The sequence below is a fragment of the Paroedura picta genome, chromosome 1, assembly GCF_049243985.1.
Source record: "Paroedura picta isolate Pp20150507F chromosome 1, Ppicta_v3.0, whole genome shotgun sequence".
Taxonomy (NCBI): domain Eukaryota; kingdom Metazoa; phylum Chordata; class Lepidosauria; order Squamata; family Gekkonidae; genus Paroedura; species Paroedura picta.
This window is the reverse complement of record NC_135369.1, coordinates 41,261,723-41,279,042: the sequence shown is the minus strand read 5'-3', so window position 1 is coordinate 41,279,042 and position 17,320 is coordinate 41,261,723. Positions and strand designations below refer to the sequence as shown.

Here is a 17,320-nt window from a genome sequence, read left to right as displayed (position 1 = left end):
GCTTGTGGGTTTCCTAAAGTCACTTGGCTAGTCATGACTACTAACAGAATGCTTAACTACATGGATCCTTAATCTAAATCTCTACATTGTTTATCAGCAGCCAGTTGGCCTCAAAGGACAGGTGGAGTTTGGTTCTCCTTGCCCTTTTCTTGTCACTTCATTTAGCCAGGAGTAGATAAAATGGAAAGAGCCTCTGGTGGCGCAGAGTGGTAAGCGGCAGAAATGCTGTCTGAAGCTGTCTGTCCATGAGGCTGGGAGTTCAATCCCAGCAGCCGGCTCAAGGTTGACTCAGCCTTCCATCTTTCCGAGGTCGGTAAAATGAGTACCCAGCTTGCTGCTGGGGGGTAAAACGGTAATGACTGGGGAAGGCACTGGCAAACCTCCCCGTATTGAGTCTGCCATGAAAACGCTAGAGGGCGTCACCCCAAGGGTCAGATATGACTCGGTGCTTGCACAGGGGATACCTTTATCTTTAAGAGCCTCTTGTGGCGCAGAGTGGTAAGGCAGCAGACATGCTGTCTGAAGCTCTGCCCATGGGGCTGGGAGTTCAACCCCAGCAGCCGGCTCAAGGTTGACTCAACCTTCCACTTACGACGTCAGTAAAATGAGTACCCAGCTTGCTGGGGGGGTAAACAGTAATGACTGGGGAAGGCACTGGCAAACCACCCCATATTGAGTCTGCCATGAAAACGCAAGAGGGCATCACTCCACGGGTCAGACATGACCCGGTGCTTGCAGAGGTGATTGGCTGGCCACTGGACAGACAGGCAAGCCAGTTGGAGGAGCATTGAGGGGCGGGGCAGTCACCCTGAGGAGGCGTTAAGCTCTGAGTGGCACTTAAGCTATGAGACACCTCCAAGGCCTTGTCAGAAATATTAAGTGGAACAGATGTAGTAGTTGACTGGGATATACCTGTGGTACTGTCCTTCTGCCCCGATGGCTTCATCCTTCATTTTGGAGGGGCTGTGGCTCAGGGGCAACGCCTTTGCTTACCGTGCAGAAAGTCCCGCATTCAATCCCTGGCATCTTCAGTCAGCTGATAGGTGATGTGACACTGAGTCATTGCCAGTAAAATGAGCCAGCACTGATTTTGGTGAACCAAGGATTTGACTCCGTATAAGGCCACTTCATGGGTTGTGGTGAAAACAGCAATTCAGGTGTTTTAAGAAAGGGCTGCCCACACTGTTTTAAAGAGGGAGGTACGTTTATAGTATGTGGGACAGCAGCACTTTAAGCCCCGCTCTGCAAACTAGACATCTATCTTCACGCTTAAACACCACAAACGGGAGCGCACGTTGGCAGTCAATGCTGAATGCTTTCAAGTAGCATTTATTTTCCAATCTGCAGTTCAGCTAAGCTTACACTTCCTGTGTTGCTGCCTTCTGACAATGCCAAAAGAATTCCTGCTGAGCTTTTTGCCTTGAAAAGCCCCCTAGTGGGAAATTGCAATCTCTGATTCAGCCCCTTGCAAAGGGGATAGTTAATGGCAGCCCACTGTTTTAATATTGTTTTTGTGGCGTTTACAACGTGTTATATACATGATTAATAAAAGTAATAACAGAAAGATCGCAAAGGACCGTTTCTCTTAACTTGTTTCTACAGAGTACTAAGCAGGTAAGTGGAGGGAAAGGCACTGCGCACAGACGCTTATTTACAGGACAGAAGAGAAACTGCTGCATTTAGTCTGGCGTTTATGTAGGGGGGGGTGGGGATCACATTCTTAAAAAGAAAGTGGTTGGTTATTTCACGTTACAAGTTAATTTTTTCCCTTCCTTCTCCTTGCCAAAATTCCCCCCTTTTCTGCTTTTCCACCTTGGAAGGTTTTTCTTTGGGACCTGAGGACCACATGAGCTGCCTCATACCGAGTCAGATCATTGGTCCATCTAGGTTGGTTCTTGCCTTTGGCAGTGTGTCTCTCTCTCTAGGCAAAGATCTGTCTTAGCCTTGCTATCCGAGATAATTGAACTGGAAATGAACGGATTGAACCTGGACCTGGCCCCTACTGAAAAACCGGATTTGACCACTGAGAGATGCATTCAGCCGAGAAGAACAGTGCAGTTTGCAAGGCTCTGGATATTCATGCCTGTCTTTTATGTTGTGCCCTCTTGCAGTTGGGCAGGTATTCATGCCATTTGTGGCATGTGTGCCACAGTTTGCCCCCCTCTGAAATCAGGTATCCTTTCAGCTACATGGGGCAGCCCAGTGCTTGTCTTCTGGCAAGACTTTTTATAGGAACTGTTGTGTTCCAGAACAATGTAGCTCCCTAACACCTTTAATACAGGTAACAGTATAGCCCTGTGGGACATCCTGCCTGGTCATAGCTCTCTGCAGTCTGGCTCTGATCAGTAACTAGTTTTTCGAGCTGACTGACCAGCCCATGTTGGCTGTGCCTGTTGACTTCTACAGGTGCAACGGGTTCTGTAAACACCCTCACCGCCTTTAATGTCAACAGCTGCAGAGCCTCATTGCTAAGAGTTCTCCCTCACAGATACCTGGTGGGGTAGAGTGTGAAGATGAGGCATAGAGAAAAAATGTCTGTGGTGCTGACTCCAGCGGGATGGGTCCCTCTCACCCTTGCCTGGGAGTGAGCAAGTGAGGTGCCTCATAAGGAGAGCCCTTTGCAAAAGCCTCCATTGCTGTTCACACTTGTGGGAAAGCCCCTGTGAAGCGAGTCATCAATGGATCCCTGGGGTTGGAGGCTGTAGTTGAGGCAGCATTGGAAGCCCTGAGGAGCACTGGTTTGAATCTCCTAGACGGCCAGAAACTTGCCCTGACTGCATAGTCCCAACATGGCAGTCATGAAGGAATATGTTTTTTAAAGTTTTAAGTGATAGGCTGAACTTTCAGTGACTTCAAGACAATCTCTGGCCTGTGAGGCACTTTGGCAAATAATGTTTATATTTCTGTACTTAGTGGAATGAAGGGTTTTTCCAAAGGAGTATGGGTTTATATCATCCTTGTGACACTGCATACCCTTTAGGCCAGCAGTCCGCAAGCTTTCGCCCGCTGCGGCGTAGTGGGGGGAGAGGGCGGCCCAGGGGCCCACGCACGCACGGCAGCCCCAGCACAAACAAGCATGTGCGGACTGCCGCGCACACGCGTTTGCACCGCCGCGGCTCCCCCTCCAGGCCGCCAGCAAATTGGCCGCTAAAGCGGCCGATTAGCTTGCGGCTCGGCAAGCTTCTCTTCCCTCCCCTCCCGAAATAAGAAGCTTGCCAGACCGCGAGCTTCTTGCTTCGGGGGGGGGGGAGGGAAGAAGGAGCTGCGGCCCAGCGCCAAGGCCTTTGCGGCCTGGCACCGGGCCGCAGCCCGCAGGTTGGGGACCACTGCTTTAGGCCATTCCAAAATATCCTGGGGAGGTGGCATCCCATATTAGAAGAAGAAGAGTTGCTTTTAATACCCCGCTTGCTACTACCCAAAGGAAAGCAGCTTACAATCACCTTCCCTTCCTCTTCTCACAACAGACCATCCTGTGAGGGTAGATGGGGGTTGAGAAAGCTCTGTGAGAATAGCTGTAACAGGACTGTGACCTGCCCAAGATCATCCAGCTGACTGCATGTGAAGGAGCAGGGAATCCAACCTGGCTCTCCAAATTAGAGGCCACTGCTCTTAACGACTACACCGAACTGACTGGTTCATGTAATGAATCTTTATTTTTGTTCATTTATTAAATTTTTATATTGCCCTTCCGAGTGGCTCAGGGTGGTTTATATCACAACACTACAGTACATGTCATTGTATTGCTTTTCATGCAGGTAGCAGATACGCTGCCGTTCCTTTCCCATACATGTTAATTTTAAAGTTGGGTTCGAGGCAGGAACTTCAGCCAGTTTGTCTTCCAGCACTGCCTGTGAGGTGGACCATGGATGGATGGAACTATTTTTAATAAGTTTAATGAATGTTACGTATTTTATTTTAATGCGATGGAACTGTTGTTATAGACTATCTTGCAAACTGCCCCGAGACGGCTAGTCAGAGAGGGGGTGGTATAGAAAGCAAAGAATAACTAAAAGCAGCATGCTGGGCTGGCTGTCACAGGGAGCAAAGCTTTCCCTTCATGGAGGGAAAGCAAGGCTGGTTGTAGATCCTGAACATCTGAGGAAGGCAGTGGAAGGAACTAGAGTAAAGTTTATCTTTGGCTGAAATGGCATCTTATGTGTAGCTTTATGATCCCCCCCCAGCATGCTCTTAAGCAATTAAAGCAGTTATGGGTGAATGGGTGAGGAGCAGTGGGGAGGGGGCTGGTTAACTCTTTCCTTCCCAGCCATTGGTCTGCTCAAAATGCCCCCTCCCCAGCTGCTTTCCCCCTAGAAGTTAAAAAGGTTTGCATTTCTGAAAGAAAAACAGCTGGGGATGAAATTTTGAGCAGAGCTTTTGGGAGGAGGGTTAACACTTTTCCTGAACTTCTTATTTATTCAAAATTCTCTGTTTTCTCAAGGAGATTTTGCTCAGGGGGAAAAGGCTGCTGAGTGGGGACTGACTTTGGATGGTTGGGAAAGAAAGAGTTAATATTTTACCTGATAAACAAAATAAGTTGGAGGGCAATAAAGACCTAACAAAGTTTTTGTCTTGACAGGGGCAAGAGCAGTGCTGTGTGTGATCTATGAATGATGAAAGCAAAACAGAAAATTAGGAAAGGCTGGTGTAAGACATATATGGCAGTCCCTGATAAGTAAACCAGTGGACCACTGAAGGCAAGAGATGGTATTCTTCTACTGTGAAATGATTGGCTGTAAGCGGGTCAGCTGATGGCAGCTCTTGGAAGTTGGGCTGGCTGTCATTTGGAGTGCATTGGAATGTGATGAGTGTCATATCTGAGGTTGCTTCAGCTGGCTACTTAGCAGAACATCCTAGATCCAGGCCCATTTTTGTCTGGCTCAGTCCACAAGTCTGGGGGGTCATAATACTTGGCTGCCTGTTGGGGTTGTCTTAAAGATCACTTGGAGGATTCAGAGTGCTGTATAACACCAAGGTTTATTTTACTTATTTGTTATTTGATTATTTGTAACCCACCACCCCTGTGCAGGGTGGCTCCTGGTGGGCAATTTGCCATTGTGACTATGATAAGCACATTTTAGGATTACTGGGCATGCTTTCGTACTGGAATTTCAGTACTTAAAGTGATGCATCTGACAAATCATTGGTCTGTTTGCTTGTAGGCCAACAAGATTAAATGGGTCCAGTAACTGGAATGACTCCTGATAAGAAAGGCAATACGCCGGGTGCAGAGAAGACTGTAGGGCTAAGGCATATTGAAAGAATGGGAAGCCTGCCGGAGGCGGGAGATGCTGCTCGACCAAAGGCCACGGCTGTGGATAGCGACCTGGCTGACGACGAACTCACAAACTTGAACTGGCTGCATGAAAGTACAAACCTGCTAACAAACTTCAGCCTCGGAAGTGAGGGTCTTCCAATGGTCAGTCCTCTCTATGACATTGAGGGTGACAACGTGCCATCCTATCCTTCATCCTGCTACACGAACCCAGAGAAGAAATCTGCTACTTCCAAGCCCCCCTATTCCTTTAGCCTTCTAATCTACATGGCAATTGAACATTCTCCTAATAAGAGCTTGCCCGTGAAAGAAATCTACAGCTGGATCCTGGAACGTTTCCCATATTTTGCTACGGCACCTACTGGGTGGAAGAACTCTGTCCGGCATAATCTTTCCCTGAACAAGTGTTTCCGAAAGGTGGAGAGAAGCCATGGCAAGGTAAGAATGGCATATAAACAATGTGTACACCCTGCCTGAGTTGCTCATTCTTCTAAGGAAAGACTGTCAAGTAGGCCATGCCGAGCTAACCGGACTAATGATCTGACTCTGCGTTACGGCAGCATCATATAGTTATGTGAATAAGTTTCCTAGGTGGATGCAAATAGAGGCAAGTAATCATTTATTTTCTTGAATTTCGATACTGCCCTCCCATAAGGCTCAAGGCAATTTACATAAAACATAATGAGTATACATCATAATCTAGTGACAGCAAACATAACAGTGGTTCCAAAATTGATCCTAACAGATTATAGCAAAATACTACAGCAGATTCACAGTGCGACAACAAACATTTAACATGAACCCATGGGAGGTTGGCATGAATCAGATCATGAAGGGGGGTGTTTGAGGGACCAGCAGATAGAATCATAGAATCATAGAGTTGGAAGGGGCCATACAGGCCATCTAGTCCAACCCCCTGCTCAACACAGGATCAGCCCTAAGCATCCTAAAGCATCCAAGAAAAGTGTGTATCCAACCTTTGCTTGAACACTGCCAGTGAGGGGGAGCTCACCACCTCCTTAGGCAGCCTATTCCACTGCTGAACTACTCTGACTGTGAAAATTTTTTTTCCTGATATCTAGCCTATATCGTTGTACTTGAAGTTTAAACCCATTACTGCGTGTCCTCTCCTCTACAGCCAACAGAAACAGCATCCTGCCCTCCTCCAAGTGACAACCTTTCAAATACTTAAAGAGGGCTATCATGTCCCCTCTCAACCTCCTTTTCTCCAGGCTGAACATTCCCAAGTCCCTCAACCTATCTTCATAGGGCTTGGTCCCTTGGCCCCAGATCATCTTCGTCGCTCTCCTCTGTACCCTTTCAATTTTATCTACGTCCTTCTTGAAGTGAGGCCTCCAGAACTGCACACAGTACTCCAGGTGTGGTCTGACCAGTGCCGTATACAATGGGACTATGACATCTTGTGATTTTGATGTGATGCCCCTGTTGATACAGCCCAAAATGGCATTTGCCTTTTTTACCGCTGCATCACACTGCCTGCTCATGTTTAGTTTACAATCCACAAGTACCCCAAGGTCTCGTTCACACACAGTGTTACCTAGACGCGTATCCCCCATCCAGTAGGCATACTTTTCATTTTTCAGATGTCTACTGGCCTCAACCAAATGCCTGGTGGAGGAGCTCCCTTTTGCAAGTCCTTTGGAATTGTGGTAGTTCACGAAGGGCCCCGATCTCTTCAGGGGGCTTATTTCACTAGGTGGGGGCCAGGACTGAGAAGGCTCTGACCCTGGTTGAGGTCCAGTGTGCTTCTTTGGGGCCAGGGATCACCAGCCAGTTGGTGGTGGTGAAGTGTAGGGCTCTTTGGGGGGTATAAGCAAAGAGATGGTCTCTCAGATACACTGGGCCCAGACCATGTATGGCCTTGAAGGTGATAACCAAAACCTTAAGCCTGATCCAGAATTCAACTGGGAGCCCGCAGACTTGTTTAAGTGCATTTTGGACCACTTGCAGTTTTTGGATCAAGGTTAAGTACAGGCCTACGTAGAGTGAGTTGCAGAAGTCCAATCTAGAGGTGACCATCATGTGGATCACTGTGGCTTGGTGTTCTAGGGCCAAGTAGGGCGCTAGTAGCTTGGCTTGGCATAGGTGGATAAAGGCTACTCTTGTGACCCGTGCCTCCATGGATAGACAGGCATCAAGGATTACATCCAGGATTCTGGCGGAGTGGGCTACTGCTAGATGCACTCTGTCCAGGTTGGGTAGACGTGCTTGGTCCTTGCTTGGTCCCTTCCTACCGAGCCACAGGATCTCTGTCTTTGAAAGGTTGGACGTCATACAACTCAGCTTGAGACTTTTCGTCACCACTTTCAGGCGTCTGGCTAAGGATTGTAAGAGAGAATCAGGGCAGCCATCCATCAGGAGGAAGAGCTGGGTGTCATCTGCGTTTTAGTGGTATCCCATCCCAAACCTCTGAACCAGCTGAGCAAGAGGGCACAGGAAGATGTTAAATAAGATAAGAGAGAGGGCTGCTCCCTGTGAGACTCCACTTGTGAGCTGATGATGGCTAGATACTCTCTCCCCTATTGCTACCCTCTGCCCGCAACCCCTGAAGAAGGAGATCAGCCATTTGAAGGCTGTCCCCTGTATCCTAGTGTCGGTGAGGCAGTGAGCTGAGAGCTCGTGATCGACTGTGTCATATGCTGCTGACAGATCTAATAGTATAAGCAGCACTGACCCGCCTCAGTCCAGCTGGCGGCAGAGGTCTTCTATCAGTGCTATTTCATTGCTTTGAAATATCTCCTTTTCTCCCCTAATGGTAAAATTGTATACAGGAGCTGTCTTGTAACAGTTGTTCCATCTCCTGACTTTCCCTTTGGAGCCACGATACAGTGGTCCTATGCAACGTGGTCCTATGCTCGTCCACCTAGATGCAAATTCTTCAGAGTTCAAGGGTTTCCAGTCCTAAGGAATGGTGCCTAGGATGGAAGTATGCTCTCAGGTTGACAGTCTGGCATTCACCCAACCCAGCAATCTCTCAGATGCTGCCTGTCTGTAAATCTAGCAAGAGGAAAGTGGTTAGGGGGTGGGAGAAGGACTGGCAACATGCATCACTGGGAGGGCTCCAAGAGGAAGCCAGCAAAGTGGCAATGAAGTGTCTGTTGCTGTAGAGAGGTTCTGTGTGCCCAGTCTTTGTGAAATCATAGCTGATGGTCAGAGGAGGGGTGAAGAAGTCACTCCCACCCACAAAGACTATGAAAGGGAACTGCTTAGTTTCCCCACATCAGCCACCTGTCAGGTATGTTGTGCATACCTCAGAGGGATGCTAGGGTGAGGGTATATGACGGCTGCAAATGCCTCCTCTTCCAAGGTTCCCAATCCTCCTTTTGCAGCTGCTCCTTGCATGCTGCACACTGTATCAGGGTATCATCTGATTCCTGCAATTGGGCTGCCAGATTAAAATGTTAGAGTAATGAGTGACATATCGTGTTTCTGTATTTCCTATCTTGAAAGTTAACCAAGGGTAAATCAGACACCACAGCACACAATTAGGAGTGTTGCCTTTGACAAATTCTGTAATTGGTTTGGTCCTCAGGGCCAGGGAAGGAAGCTGCAGGAAATGACAGAGGTTTTCATACTTATGCTATGATGTGATGGGGAAGTCTGGCATGCTTGACGTTCAAACTCTGGCATTTGGGACACGGCGAGAAAAGAAATACTTCTTGAAATACATATTTGATCTTTTGTGATTTTCAAGGCCTGTCAACGATATAGGCTATATATCAGGAAAAAATTTTTCACAGTCAGAGTAGTTCAGCAGTGTGGAATAGGCTGCCTAAGGAGGTGGTGAGCTCCCCCTCACTGGCAGTCTTCAAGCAAAGGTTGGATACACACTTTTCTTGGATGCTTTAGGATGCTTTGGGCTGATCCTGCGTTGAGCAGGGGGTTGATGGCCTGTATGGCCCCTTCCAACTCTATGATTCTTTCACAAGGCTTCTTTTGTGAATGCAGAGACAATGACTTACCTAGGAGAGGTAATGGAATCAGGATAGTATCTGCTAAGTACTACTAGTACTCCCTGGTCCAAGGCAGGTGCACTTATCATCAGCCTTTTCTGCCCTGGCTCCAGCCTGGTATAACAGGCTTCCGGTAAAGATCCAGGCTCTCCTTGGTTTGCTTCAGCTGTTCCGCCAGGCCTTTGGCTGATGATGGGTGCTGAAATTCTGTTACCGGCCCCTCCAGCTGACTGCACACCACTCCCTTCCCTCCCTTCCCTTTTAAACTCAGGATTGGAGTAATTGTTTAAATGCTGGATTAAGATTTTAGATGCTTTATTGCCTTGTTTCAATTAACTGTGATGTTTTAATTGTAACCTTACCATGGATATTTGACGATTGTGAGCCACCCAGAAAGAGCAGGAAGGACGCTATATAAACCTAATAAAGTAATAATAATACATAGGGATTGTTGGGAACGTAAGTGGTTCATTGTGCCAGATGCCGTCACTGGTTGCGTCTCTACTGGTTACCCCTGGATGCCTAGGAAGTGGGCAGCATCTCTTCCCCCTTCCGGCTCAACACTTTAATTTGGTGACGCATGAATAATTATATACCACCGTGTGTGAGAATAAAACACACTGCAAAAATTAATGCTAGGTGTACATGCCCACTCTTACCACTCTCCCCCCCCTCAGTTTTGGCACATGCCAGGGTGACAGAACATTGCCTGTTTTAGGGTCTGTTGCTAGGACTGCTGCTTACCTGCCGGAGGTAGAAGAGGTAGAAGATCTCCCACCTCCAGGTTCTTAGAGCAGGTTCTTGTCTGAGTTTCCCGTGGAAGTGACATAATATTGTGCTCTGATGGTATGCGTTTCTCTCCCCCCCCCCACCTCCAGCTGGCTGGCAGCGCTAATAGGCGCTAATAACCCTCTCTTTTGCAGAGTTTTGCATCCAGAAATTGTATGTTGCCCCGACTCTGCTTCCTAAAGTGCAAGAACTTGATTATTGAAAGTTGTGTCAGTCTGAGGACTGCTTAGCGTGTAAAGTATGGGCTCCGATAGCAACCTGGTTTGTGTTTCCATGGCAGCGTTTCCTTTTGCTCCGCTGGCTGGCTTGCGAGCGGCTGGTAGAGCAAGGCAAAGGGCTGCGTTCGTGCTGATGGGGTGGTGTGCTGCTAGCTAATGGAGGGGAGCAGCCAGGAGGGGGAGAAGCTCTCCTTTCTCTGCCTTTGGAGCTCCCACATGAACGCATACAATGGCATGCCTGTTTTGATAAGCGGAGTTCAGATGCACTGGAAGGTTTGCAGCTCTTCTGGAAAAAAAAAAAGAAATCTAAACAGTTTTTGTAGTGTTAAAGAACAACTGCTTATGCAATAAAAGCAGGGTGCATGCAGGTCAGGTTGCTAAAATACACAACGTTCTTTGTTGCAGCAAACATAGCTGCCCAGAGGACAAAAGAGGGACTGTGCTTCCCCACCTGAGGGCAGTGCTTTAAAGGGAGGTTGGTTCTTCTGCTAACAAATCCAGGCACCGTAATGCCTCCTGGTATACAAAGACCTTTGTAGAAGAGCTGCTTTGATTTCAAGCTTTTATCCGGTCATCTGTTCTTTGCCAACTGGTCCTTCTTCCCTACTCATGGATGTCATAGGAGCACTTCTGTCCAAAGAGGGCAAGAGGGAAAAGACAGGATGGTAATCATCTCAAACCCTTACTGTGAAGACCAATGTAATTAAAAAGTAAGGCCTCCCTAAATCCAGTGGACTGCACCTACCTCACAGGTGGTTCTAAATGTGACATTTCCCTGCACATGCTGGCAGGGGCTCATGGGAATTGTAGTCCAAGGACATCTGAAGAGCCACAGTTTTCAGCTTAGTTTATGGGAGAGAGCAGTTCTGGAACAAACAATCCAAGGAATATCCCTTTCAGTATTTAAAAAAATTCACAGACCCCTCAAGTGCTACCCACCTTTGCTAACACCTGCTATGTGCCTTTTTCAAAGTAGAAACAGAAACATCAATGCCCTTGTCCTTGCATGTCCTCAAAGCAATATGGTGAGACTGAGAACTACATTAAAAGCAAAGCCAGGTAAAATGGTAGTACTGTCTACGTCTACGAGGTCGGTTCTCAGAAGGCTACAAATTCGAAAGGCCCTGAGTAAAGCTGTAAACAGCCTCACCTCCTGATTAGAAGAGACTTTGCACCAGGCACACCTAGAAACTTCTTTACTGGGTAATAACTTCTGGATAGAGGCCAGATAAACAGGGGTGGGGAAGGTCCTAAAAAATCTTCCAGAGCTGTTCATAGAACTAGACCAATCTTACACACAATCTCATAATAAAAAGTGCAGTTGTCAGTCACTGTGTATGGATGTGGAATAGCATCTCTGTCTCTATGACACACTCATTTTGGGGGGGGGGGGTTTGTGGGGTGGAAACTACATGAGTTTTATACTGGAAGGAACTGTGATGACTGCATTAGGACTCTGTCTCCTTGTTAGCCAATAAGAATCCTAATGATGAACTAATGATTCCCTGTGGCCCATCCTGTTAGAAGTGCCTGCCTTCTGTTGTCACAAAAGTCTTGCAGTCTCCATGAGGTTCCTACACCACATAGGAAACAGTGCTTTACATCTTATAAAACAGATTGCTGGTCTCCAAGAAAATGAATGAAACGAATAATCTCTTGGTATTTCCATTTGTTTTCATTACCCTGACACATGTAACAAATGGTGCTTTTTCTGTTTTGTTCATTTTGAAATGAATGCTCATGCCTAGCTATGGCTGGCTAGCACAATTAGACATTTAACGCATATATCTGAAATAAGTGTATCCCATCTTTTGTGTCGTATAAATGGCTTACATTGTAGCCAACAACATGAACCTGAAACGGCTTGGAATTAAAGAATAGTTAGACTAAATCTTAAATTATAATAATGTGCTTGGTGACCCACCACACCGTGTCAGGATCCCAAGGGGGCTCCCTGCTCTACATCATTCCGGTTCTTTTTTCCGAGCCCACTTCATGCATTGTTGCCTACAATGGTTATGCTGTTTTTAAACCCTATGGTTGTCAGAAAGCACACCCATGTAAGCACTCCCATGTGAGTGGACATCGCATGTTTTTTTTTAAAGCTCTTAACGTGCACACTGGCTGATAAAGTTTACATGCGCATTGCACCTGTCTCAATCGAATGTCAATGTAGAAAAGTATTCCCCACCACCACCAAGGCTTCCCCACCTGGCAACAATCATGTTTAAATTCATAAAGTATATGGTTTAAACTGCTCATACAGGGTCACACTGATGATGATGAGGAGGAGGATCTTAGCCATTCAGTTGAGTCCGACTCTTGGCGATCCTAAGTATAACCGCCGCCATGATTTCCCATCTTGCACCTCTTCTTTTAGTTGTACAAAGTTCTGGCCAGTGACCATTCTGACCACCCTTTTCTTTGTCACACTGGGGCTTCCTGTTTGTCCAAAGTCACTTTCCACAAACGTAGAGAAACCTTTACAGCCTTCAGATGTCAAACAATGACACCTGCCATGTTAGCATGTACCAGTTGCTCAGCAAATATATATCTGTGGAGCCCTGGAACTGGAGGTTCTCCCTATGTCCTCTTTTGCAACCTTGACTCGGTTCCCAGTGCTATATTCCTTGCAGCCATTTTAGCCAGGCTAGCCTCACATTCAATGGCAGTCAAAATAATCTGCCTCTTAGCTGATGATGATCATATCACCTATATGATATCATTGCATGCCCTGGCTGCCAAAAAGATTTGTGCAAAACTTTCCCTCTGATGTTCAATGTGCTCTATTCTACATTGCATCCTGGTCCTGACAATGTTTACATTATTTTTAACTTTGTGTTTTTACTGTAATATTTACTACTGCTTGGGCAACTGCTATAATATTGTTACGGCCTTTGGACCTGCCTAACTGCCAAAATTCATGGAGAATGAGCAGGATGGTTTCTTGTTTGCTTTTGCAAGTCAGAGGCACTTTCCCAGAAGTTATGACTCCACTCTTCTAAAACAGGAATGAACCAGCTGTGGAGGTGGCGATACTGAAATCTTGAGTGACCTCACACTCACTATCTCTCACACACACAAGTATGGGAAACTCCTTTGTAATGATTATTGGTGTTTGTTACGCCCTAGGTGAATGGGAAAGGCTCTCTATGGTGTGTGGACCCAGAATATAAGCCTAACCTTATCCAAGCACTGACGAAGCAACCTTTCCCCTCTGCATTTGCATTTTATACCCCACCGGCATCACCACTGAGGTAAGATTGTTTTTAAAACCACATAATGCAGAATTGCATGAGCCTCTTGTGGCGCAGAGTGGTAAGGCAGCCGCCTGAAAGCTTTGCTCATGAGGTTGGGAGTTCGATCCCAGCAGCCGGCTCAAGGTTGACTCAGCCTTCCATCCTTCTGAGGTCGGTAAAATGAGTACCCAGCTTGCTGCTGGGGGGTAAATGGTCATGACTGGGGAAGGCACTGGCAAACCACCCCGTATTGAGTCTGCCATGAAAACGCTAGAGGGCGTCACCCCAAGGGTCAGACATGACTCGGTGCTTGCACAGGGGATACCTTTACCTTTACCTTTAATGCAGAATTGCAGGAGTTCAGTGTAAGGATGTACTGTAAGGAGGTACTGATGGGAGTGCATGGAATTATGATGCCCTCTAAAAACTACTGGGGAGAGCTGATCCCTGATCTCATCAAGGTTCATCTAATTAAACCTTGAGAAAACCAGTATGACACAGACGTTTTCTAAAGCACAGAAGCTGTAAATATAAGAACAAAAGAGGAGCCTTGCTGGCTCGGTCTAGTCCAGGATCCTGTTTTACACCCTGGGCCAACAAGTGGGACAGAGAGGCCAAGGCCTGCTTCCCATCACTAGTATTCAGAGTCTTACCACCTTAGATATGCAGGTTCCCTGTAGTCATGGGGCCATGATATTACCTCCATGATATTTGGCCTGGTAACACCATTTTGTGCAGTCCACTTCCATGAGGCTGAAGGGTGTGTGTGTGCCTTACCACTCCCCTCCCCATTCAAGGAACAGTGCTGGAACATTCTGCTGTCCTGTGGACTGAGATGGTATTCAGCTCCTCTGCTTGCTTACACACACTAATCACACACTATTGTGATTAGAATGCAGTACAATGGAGGAATCTCCTAGGAGTGGGTATCAGAGTGCTGCCCCTCAGTCCATAGAACAGCTGAGAAGTAGCATTCTGACACTCCAGCCCCCTGTACAAGGACCATAATGGAGGCAAGTGGCTTAATGGGGCAGTCCATTTTGTTCTGGTCAAGACTCATTAGAGCCAGTTTGGTGTAGTGGTTAGGAGTGTGGACTTCTAATCTGGCATGCCGGGTTCAATTCTGCGCCCCCCACATGCAGCCAGCTGGGTGACCTTGGGCTCGCCACGGCACTGATAAAACTGCTCTGACCGGGCAGTGATATCAGGGCTCTCTCAGCCTCACCCACCCCACAGGGTGTCTGTTGTGGGGAGAGGAATAGGAAGGCGGCTGTAAGCTGCTTTGAGCCTCCTTTGGGTAGGGAAAAGCGGCATATAAGAACCAACTCTTCTTCTTCTTCTCTGGATGTGGATTCTACATTTTAATCACTCCTTTTGTGGATTCTGAATTTATAGCCCATATTCCTTGGGTGCCCATGAGATTTAGTATTATGGAAGAAAAAGTTCTCTATTTGCTTTCTCTACTCCATTAATGATTGTATAAGTCTCTGTCATGTTCTCTTGTTTATTTGTTCCCCCCTACTCTCCCTACTTTTTTCAGAAAAAAATGGAAATGTTGAGGAAATACTAAAATTCATGCAATACCTTATTTCCTATCAAACCTAATTTTTAGCAGTGTATCATAAAATTGTACTATTTGGCATATTTAAGGGAATTTAAAGCACTAATATCTTAATTTTCTATAAGAAAAACTGCACATGTACCCAATATTTGTGAGGCATTTGCAGACTGCTGCACTCTGTGGTACCTTAGCATATGTTTCTTATTTTTTTGGGCATCTGTAAGAAAAAATATAGTTCAGCTGTAACAAAAAAGGCGTATTATTTGGACAGAAACTGTCATACACGCACACTATGTAGGATTGCCAAAATATTTTGATATTAAGTTAAATTTTACAACATTGAGAACTTGGAATACCTTAATAATGTAGCATATGTATTACTGCAAAAACTTAATAACATCAAAATAATATATTCTTGAAATTATATTGTATGTCTCTGCAGCATGCGTAGGAATTATTATCGAATGCCTTATACATTGATGATAATGCTCATGCTGAGGAAAACACTGCCTTAATTACTGTTTCACTCAAAGCTTTTTCCTTTTTTTTCCAGTGCTCCCCTAATTTGTCCATAGGAAAAATTTTAAAAGACAGGCTTTTTAATACTATACATTTTGACTGAGAAAAAATTGTCTTTAGAAGTATTTCACTCATTCTAAAAAGGGGAAATGATTAACAGGAAAGGTTTTTCTTTCCAGATACTCCCCAAAGTTTTCCAGCTTTTCTGTTCAGAAAAGTGTGTGTGTGTGTGTGTGTGTGGGGGTGATCCTTGGAGTGGGGGGAGAAATGTGGATCCCTCTCTGAATTTTCCCTCCCCCCAGATCTTCCCATCACTAGGAAATGCTCTCCATCCCATTAATCATTTTAGTGCCCCTTTCTTTAGTTTGCAAGCTCCACAATATTCTTCTTGAGATAGGGCAGCCAGAACTCAGCATAATGCATGAAAGGTCTTTGATGAGCAGTGGCTGCCAATGGTTTCTGGCAACGGCATCACAGTTCTTCTGTATACATCAGTGGTTGTTTCAAGAACCACCAGGACCAACTGGTTAATTGTTTCACTATGCAGCAAAAGAGCAGCATGGCCATTTTGAAGCCACTGGATGGCAAATAAAGTTTGCAAAGGTGAAATTCATCTTGGCTGGAAAAGTTTGTGAACCCTGGTTCTTCTCTCTTTCTCTGTTTTAGTGGTTCATCATCCCCTCACTACTTAACCTCAGTCTTGAAACAGAGACAGGGTCAGTCTATCAAAGGTACGTGTGTGTGTGTGTGTATTGCTCAATTTTGGTAATCTCTTGACTTGTCAAAGTATCTCACTCTTTGTGCATTCCAGAAATACTAAGATCTTTTTGCTTTTTTGTCATTGTAAATTCATTTTTGGGAGGAAGGAGCATCTGAGCTCAGGACTGAAATCATAGCATTGTATGACACATGAGCATCTTGAGTAAAGACGTCATGGAGAAAAGAGAGCTTCAGACTGTGGCCAAATGAAGCTTAAAAATCTCTCCCAGGATCAGACTTTTACAGCATAGTCATAAGAGCTGTGGAGCTGGCCGGCCACTGGTGCAACAGCACTGCTGCTGGTCCATTCACTGAAGAAAACCAGCAGAGATGGGGGTCAGGCACACACAGAGACACTGGCATCCCTAGTAGCAGGGTTATTGCACCCACAAGATGTCAGAAGGGCAGCAGCCACGGGGAACTGGCCCTGAAGATATGCGACTGGAGGGGCAAGCATCATGCTTTGCTGCCCATGATGTTGGTACACATCCCACCCCTTAAAGGCAAAGACTTCTGCCTCACAGAATTGCTGCAGTAGCACTAAAGAGGAAAGGAAAGGGGTACATCACCCTGAACACTGAGAGTTATCCCAAGCAGGTCCTTTTAGAAGAAAGTCCTATGAGATGTGGGCACCTCATTTGGCTCCGAAGATTGTCAAGTCATTGTTGATAGCCTAAATGTAACTTACTTTATTTGATGGTGTGATCAAATTTTGTCCCTGCCAGTGGAATTTAATTGGGCTGATTTTCTTTTCCTTTTCAGACTCTGATATTGATGCTGCTACTGCCATGATGCTGTTGAATACTTCTATTGAACAAGGCATTTTGGATTGTAAGCACAAGAAGTTTTCATACCCCTTTTTAAAATCCTGCTGTTAAAATTATGAGAGTTCAGTGCCCGCATTAAAGCATCTGACAGTTTGGCTGCATTCAGACATCACGCTAAACCGTGGTTTATAGACTGCTTAGATTGGCCCCTCGCAAGTTGTG

The 17,320-nt window shown here is 46.1% G+C and overlaps 1 protein-coding gene across 8 annotated transcripts in view; it reads left to right on the top strand.

The window, feature by feature from the left end:
* The window catches only part of FOXN2 (forkhead box N2), a 54,999-nt gene that overhangs the window by 28,124 nt on the left and 9,555 nt on the right, over window positions 1–17,320 (top strand). For 4 of the 8 annotated variants that reach the window (XM_077335058.1, XM_077335009.1, XM_077335072.1 and 1 more), the window contains exons 2-5: window positions 5,160–5,710; window positions 13,386–13,510; window positions 16,239–16,303; window positions 17,094–17,162. In XM_077335058.1, coding sequence (XP_077191173.1) covers window positions 5,174–5,710; window positions 13,386–13,510; window positions 16,239–16,303; window positions 17,094–17,162 — 796 coding nt within the window. In that variant the 5' untranslated portion in view covers window positions 5,160–5,173. Of the gene's footprint in view, window positions 1–3,241; window positions 3,640–4,576; window positions 4,695–5,159; window positions 5,711–13,385; window positions 13,511–16,238; window positions 16,304–17,093; window positions 17,163–17,320 lie in introns of those variants that run through there. The other 4 variants (XM_077335048.1, XM_077335018.1, XM_077335028.1 and 1 more) reach the window with 2 other exon arrangements.